General features: G+C 30.1%; 1 protein-coding gene across 1 annotated transcript; it reads right to left on the bottom strand.

Moving 5' to 3' along the window:
• Window positions 1–1,395: 1,395 nt before the first annotated feature.
• Unc50 (Unc50 RNA binding protein) lies at window positions 1,396–2,869 on the bottom strand. The gene is made up of 6 exons (XM_088191589.1): window positions 2,463–2,869; window positions 2,331–2,396; window positions 2,141–2,261; window positions 1,941–2,077; window positions 1,774–1,875; window positions 1,396–1,628 (listed from the first exon to the last, which is right to left on the bottom strand). Exons 1-6 carry the CDS (start codon window positions 2,701–2,703, stop codon window positions 1,492–1,494), a joined length of 804 nt encoding a protein of 267 aa, XP_088047715.1. The 5' UTR covers window positions 2,704–2,869; the 3' UTR covers window positions 1,396–1,491.
• Between the last annotated feature and the right edge of the window lie 4,908 nt (window positions 2,870–7,777).

The following is a 7,777-nucleotide window of genomic DNA, read 5'->3' on the forward strand; positions in this document are numbered from 1 at the left end:
CTATACAAGTACGGTGGTCGATCTTTCAATGTTTTAAGGTACCCCAGATAGTTATATATATAAGTGAGAAGTAATAAATAAAAAACATTGTATTTATATGTTTTATTAATTTAATTTAATTTAAATGATTTTTATAGAAAATAATAATAAAGTACGAAATATAAATAAACATCATTCAAAATATTTTATAAAAAAATATCGCGAGCCTCTGAATTAATAAAAAAAATTCCACAAAAGCCAAATGTATATAAAAAAATGGGTCAAATAATTTGATGAAATTTAATAATAAAAAACATAGTGTAATATAAAAATGCTGACAAATTATGGAGCAATATGTAAGATGCGATGTCTGTCTGTATTTATTCTTCTGCTTATTTTCCTCTGAGAGATGAGTTGGCTTAGTTTGTATTTTAACTTGAATTAAAACTATAATTATTTTTAGAACTTTCATTAGGTTAGGTTTGGGTTTGAACAGCAAATGAACGTTTCGCAACTGGCAAATTGAGTTTCATAGGCATTTTAGAACAGTATATTAGCGCCTATCAGTTAAATTATATTTTCGCTAGTAGAAATATATATCTACTGGTGAAAATATATTTGGACTTAACTAGTGAAAATATACCTTCACTGTAATAAATTCGTTGTATTAATGTATATATTATATTACTAAGTCATATAATTTTATTGAATATACATATACTTGAAGTCTTATAATTTTACTAGCACCTGCCGGATAAAATATATATCTACTGGTGAAAATGTATGATTTTACTGAGATGACATATTTAAAAAAATATTTTCAAGATAGATTCGAGTCTATTTTTTCTAGATTTTCTTTTAGGAATAACCACATGAAACTTAATGTATTATTTATTTATTTTGCTGCATTAAATCCAGTTGTCAAATTATTGATAATACAATCAAATCTTTTTTTTATATTGAAATTTGGGTCTCCATGCTTTGCGTAACTACTACGAGGAAGCCATGCCACTGTATCTTACATAGGAAAGTTAATTTCATTAACTATAACTTAGATTGGCGCAAGTATTGCTTCTTTTTGAAGCCATTTGATTAGATGCTTAAATTTAGATGTTTATCTTCATAATATTATTTAAAAAAACAAAGTTGTGTTGACTTAGAAATTTACAGCAGGATGTTCTGTAAATATTTATTTTAATAAAATAGACGAACTGAAGGATATATTTTTAATATTATAGTTATATACAATAGATATGAATAGAGAATATAAGAAAAATATTTTAAAATGATTCAAACATAATACTTTATTTAATTTAGTATGCAGTAAATATAATATATATATTTGTAAATTATAACATTAAATAATTAATTGTAAATTATTGCTGAGTTATAGTAAAAAAATATTTTCTTTAAAAATTTTAGTGTATTGTTAATTTTTAATGGTTTTAAGCAATATCATACAAAATAAGTCTTTCCATTCTAATTAAATAATATTATATATGACATAAATATTTATACAACACGAGATAAATAAAAATGAGTTAAAGACAAACTGATGTTCCAGCCTAACGCTAAAGTTACAAAATAAACAATCATCAATATAGGAAGAGGCATCAGTAGTAATCTAGTGTTTTGAATATTCGGCAAACCTGAAACAGACATCAAACATTAAATAATATATTAATAATAGATTTAAACGTTTTTTTATCATTATTAAAATCAAATAGGTAAATCATCTCAAATTATTCAGAAGCTCAAAAATATTATAAAAAATAATTATCAACTTGTGCTTACAATTGTATCCTAGAAATGTAATGTAAAAGTAATATCCAACAGATGTTAACCAAAGATAGTTTCCGATGATACATGAAAGAAAACCGCCGCTACTTAAAAAATCTGAAATTTGATAAACAAATTATATATAATTATGATAAATTAATCGTATCTCAGCGATGACTCACTATGAAATAATACTAATTGAAAAAAGTGTATGAGAGTGAGCGGTGGAAAAAATGCATTCATATGAACATCAAACGCATATCCCCATTCTACGTCTTGGCCGAGTGTATCTTTTCTCAAGTATTTATTAGTGATAGACCTAAAAATAATATTAATAGTCAATAAAAATTATTATAACTATAATATAAATATTCAAACGCACCAGAAGAGCGTAGCGACCAATAACGCAGCGCCGATGAAATCGACAAATACTACATATAGCAAAAACACCACAAATTGGCCAAACGTTAGATTTAAAGCGAATGCAAAACCAATGGACGTTACTGAAATATTAAAAAATATATTAAAATTGTAATTAAAAACAGTTATAGTTCCTGCAAAAAAATAATTACCACATAACCATATGCTTAGTAATACAAAAAATGCAGGATCGTCCCTCGCAAATTGTGACTTCGTTTCTAGAATTGAGATAAAAATCGTATTAAAAATATGAGTTGCATTTTAAGCGTTTGCTTGAAACTTACGTTTTCTATATTGGAAGTTTCTGTAGACTTTTTGCGGGGCGATAAACAGATAGAGCATTTGCCACAGGCCGTACTCAAAGTCCATTTGTCGAAATTTGAATATCCGTCGCAGATATTTGTATCGTTTCGACGCTGCAGTTTGCTCGTTCGATTGATAGTTTACTGGAGCAGGCAATGGTGAACTACTTCTTGGAAAGTTGTTGAAACTAGTGCCGGGAACGGGCGACGTGGAATACTTCATTTTTAGCGATTATCGAAATAAACTTTTAGTTGTCTTTTAGGTAAATGTATTCATGATAGAGTCTAGATAAAATATAAACAAGTGTCAAATGATAGAATGACGTATAAATGAGCAATAGTTAACCAACACAAAGATTTGACGTTTGTGATTATAAATATAGTATGCCATAATAACACGACGAAAAACGACCATGAGCAAAAATTAAATATGTATATGCGAAAAAATAAAATTTATACTTTAAATAACATTTATTTTATAATATTGCCTTTATTAAAATAAAAGAATAATAATATTATATAAGACTCGATATTATAAAACTTTTATTAAATACTTTGACCACGGTTGACACCGATAGAAGTCATCAAGAAAATCGCCAGTATGAATTAAGCACCTAAAGGTACCATGAACCTTTAATTTAAAGTTAAAAAACACTTAAATTTATTGATATATTATTTAAATAACGTATGGTATAAATAGGCGCTCCCCCACATATTAGCAACTTTTGAATAGGCGTTCAAAAATATCAGCCGCAGTGAAAGGGTGTATTATAACAGTAGAAAAATATATTTGATTTATATTGTAACGGCCTTAGTAAGCGAGGGCCGGCCCTAGAATTTTTTAGCGAATCAGTCAAAAACTATGTTGTCTCCCCCAGAGTCCTAGCCAAGGAAATTGTGTGGGGCGGGGAACGATGATGATTCTTTGATTCGATTATTCGTTGCATTGTAATCGTTATATAATAAGAATTTCAATTTGACGATTCGTGAACTGTTAATAAACTGCAGTGTGATAAACTGTTGTGTTAATAAACTCGTAAGCATTTATACAGATTCTTCTAACTGTTGCAGTATCGAAATTTGTGAACGATCATTCAGCAAGTTATATATTATTTTGACATATTTGTGATCTTTAATGGAACAAACAATTTAAGGCGGCTTTCATAAATTATGTCACGGACTAAGAAGGAGCAAGGGGGAAGGGGTTAGTGACTTCGTGACGGTGTGAAACAAGCAGGAGTCTGACTCATTGACATCAGGTAAAAAATTCGCCAAAAACCTGTAACATCAACATGGAAGCCGCCTAAGACGCTTTTTTGCTTTTCTTAGCATTGAAAAAGTAACATTAGAAAGAAAAATACAATAATATGTTCGATCAATTTGCATTATCAAATTCAAGAAAAATTAGTATTTCATAAACTGTAAATTGATTTTTTAAATTAAAATGATGCTATTTAAAAAACAAATTTAGCTAATCTGTGTATTTGCTTAGGTACTTGTGTTTTGATATTTTATATGTTTTTTATTTTGCTGTTATATGATTAAGTGGATATTTACGTACAACTCAACTAAAATGCATTTAAGTGGCTAAGAATAATGTTCGATGACTAAATTTGATATAATTTAATTCGTTTGTCTTTTATTTATGTTTTGTCTTAATATCAATATTGTATTTACTGTCAATTTTTTTTAACCATATATTCAATTTTTTCTGCCATAAAAATTAATGTTGATAATATTTAATCAATTATCACTTAATATACGTATTTAAAAATTGTGAAAAAAATTAAAAATAAGAGGGGGGGGGGGCGTGGAGTGCCAAATAGAATTTTTGTTTTTAAGACCTAAGGGCAACTGACACTTGGTCGTATATATAAGTACATGAGCTATAGAATTATTTATTATATTATTTTAAAATATCATCCGTTAGTTCTACGGAATAATTTTGAGTGGTTATTAATTCTCATTGATCTGTGATCGCGTGTACGCTGTTACATGTACGCTCGCCAACCATTTTTTTAACATCATTGTTTAAAAAAATTAAGGAAATATTACGCTTTTATTTCTTTTTGGCACACCCCTGGAGCTGGCGCCCCAGGCAATCGCCTGCCCTATTTGTCAGTTTAAGAACATATATTTTTTTATTTATTAATTAGAAATTATAATATTATGACTTGATAGGGTGGAAGCTCCAAGATTGAGTTAGGTAAATAGAAATTGATATTAAAAATGTATATTGTGAGATTTTTATTAGGATAAAAAAAATTTACAAATATATGTTCATCTATTTTATTAGTATTTTTTAAAATTGTGCTTTTAGGTTTTGCTGCTGATGGGGGCTTTGCAGTCAAAATAGATGTAAGAAAATCTGGTAACAGTTTATTGTTATTAAATATAGCTGATCACAGAGAAATAATGTCAAATTGTATTTTGTAGACTAAGTGCTGGTGGATAAGCTGATGTAGAAGTGATGCCCTCTGGATGATTCGCTGATGTTTTTCGTGTTGAAAGGTTTGCTGTTTTAACTTTTTATGTTGTCTGCCGTCTCGAATCGTTTGATCGCTTTTTCTCGAATCGTGTGATCGTCTCTCTTTTAGTGGCTTAATCGCTTCCTCTCGAATCGTGTGTTCGTCTGTCGATGTGACAAAGCGACACATCTGTTATACTCTTGATTCGAGACAGCTCTGTCGAATCACGTATGCGGATGTTGGTGAGCCAATTGCATCGCTTGATTATTCAAGCAATGAATTAGCTTTCGAAATCGTTAATGCAACGGGTAGATTACAATAGCGGTTTTTACGCTGGAAAAACGCATTGTCTATCGCATTCTTTACGCACAAAAGGGTAGTTGTTATGGTGTTTACGAGGGGTTAATGGGCGGATATGCTAACAGGGAGATGGTCTCGTGAATTTATGCAATTGTGATATTAAGTATTCTCCTATTGTTAGTTAGGCCTTTTGTCAAAACAATTTGCTATTTATTTTTATAATATTTGAAATGGTCGTTTATTTGACCTTAGCGTTAATAATGTACCTGGTTGGAACTCCCACAGTCATATTTTTAATACAAGATAATATAAAAAGAGGTTATTGGTTTCAATTTAAGGGAAAGCACAAAACCTTTTATATCTCGAATAAGAGAAAGAGCCAAGATTAAACTGTAAATTTTGTCCATTCTTAAAATACTTGCCTTTTTAGGTTAGTGGTTGAGTGCATATCGTGAGAACCGAATAGTTTTTTTTATATTTTTACTATTCAGAGATTTCTTTAACCCTCAACCGGTCGAAATATTTTTGTAACTCATCCGGTTGAAGTGTCTAATGTACACATAAGAGTTTTTGTGACACATATTAACTGTTTATCTATCTTACTAGTATTACTTTTATTTACAAAATATTTCATATTTAATTTTAAAATATATGTTAACATTATAAAAGTCGCGAAAATGATATTTTTAATAATAAAATTATTTTCAGTTTTCACATAATATTTTTTTTAGCATGTTTATTGCAAATATTTTGGCAACATTTATCACATGTTTGTCTCTGTTGCCTATTTTTAATCGGTACGCAAATATCACATTTTCTTTCTTTTTATTCTATAATTTTCAGAAAGAGCGGTTTCATTCTCGATATTATCCTACAAGTGTAGTCATATTTTATACATTACTTTTAAAATCAGGCGTTGCAACCCTACGGTCCTTCGTCAATTAATTTTATAGCAATTATTCATAATTTTACAAATTTTATACATGCAATTTCAGCAGCGTCTAAAATATTGTGATAATACATGAATGTCCATCATCCGTTTGATCAAATGTATCTACTCCTCTTTTAGTTGAGTTACATTAATTAATAATTTTAGGCTTACTCTTATTTGTTAGATTAAGCTTTTTAGAATGATATATTGATGATTAATACTAATTAATTTATGACTTTGCACTTCTAGGTACGTAAGACACCATCGAAAACTTTTTAGTAAATCCATACAAACTATAATTATAATTATTAATAATTTTATCCGAGTAGTGGTGGAGAAGTTGGCGGAGGGATGACGTTCAGCGGATGGTCCTCGGATTTCTTGTAGTTGTGGCAGCAACGGTGTAGTTGCTGTCTGTTTCTCTCTGCCTTAGTCGTCTCTGGGAGCCTCTCTCTGGCAGTCTCTGGCCGTGTGTCCTTCGTTCCTTGGAGACAGGCCTTAAGTATCATAGCTAATGAAAACTCTCGCGAATCATAACCGTGCAGCGATCATTCAGCCAATTCTTGCTCGTTTATTCGACCAGCGAAATATGTCTTCCGCAGGTCGAATTGTGCAACGGGACGAATGTAACTTTAAGGTGCTTTTTGTCGTCTGGGGATATGTTGTTTCCGCGTCCGTTACACAACAGAGAAATATTCTTCCTATGCATCGGAGGTAATTACAACGTGTTATTAATGTGTTACCTTTTTTCCCTTGGACTAACGAGGGGTTTTGTGTGGTCTGTTCAGTTACACTCTTTTGTCACGTTAATTTTTATTATTGTCGTGGTTACTGTGATTAAGTGCGCGAGTTTCAAGAAGAACCCCCCCCCTCACAAAGTCATTAGAGTTTATTTTAAACGTGTCTCAAAGATTATAAAAAAACAGTTTAAAGAGTTTTTATGGTGATTGGTGGCATTTAAAAGTTTGCGTGGTTATTGTGCAATTCTGGGTGTGTACACTTTCTTTTGTACACAATCAATCAATATCCTTTTCACACCTCAGATGCATTATTTTATCACTAATAACTAGTTCAATCCTAAGCATAATCATAAACAACATTTTAAGGGGAAATAATCGACTTGCTGTTAATCTATCGATTAATTGACATTCAATGTCAAATGAAAGTTTTAACGCGCTGTGAAACTGTAGAAGTCGAAAAGGCAAGACGAGAGAATTGCTTTGTTAAAGAAGGTTCGTCAAAACCTACATCGATACAGTTCTAAAATTGATGGTTTTACTAAATCTAATCCCATTCGGTATGATACTTGGCATTTAGCAATTCTATATGATAGCTTAATCATATGAGATTCACTTATATTTAATTTATTCCTATTTTTAATTGAAATGGATTCCTGTTGCTTAAAAAAATCGGTGTCTTCATTTGCCAATCTAAAGGTGTTTTTTTTTTAAATAATGAAGGTTTCATCAAATTATTTGAGAATATTCGATGACAATTGACGCATTTGAGAAGGAATGATATTGATAACGTATGATATTGGTAAATCCATATTTTATAAAAGCGGAATTATAACAAATTTTAGCTAATAAGAAAAAATA

This window comes from Plectrocnemia conspersa, unplaced genomic scaffold (assembly GCF_051122295.1).
Source record: "Plectrocnemia conspersa isolate PC_06_02 unplaced genomic scaffold, ASM5112229v1 ptg000009l, whole genome shotgun sequence".
In the NCBI taxonomy this organism is placed as follows: Eukaryota; Metazoa; Arthropoda; class Insecta; order Trichoptera; family Polycentropodidae; genus Plectrocnemia; species Plectrocnemia conspersa.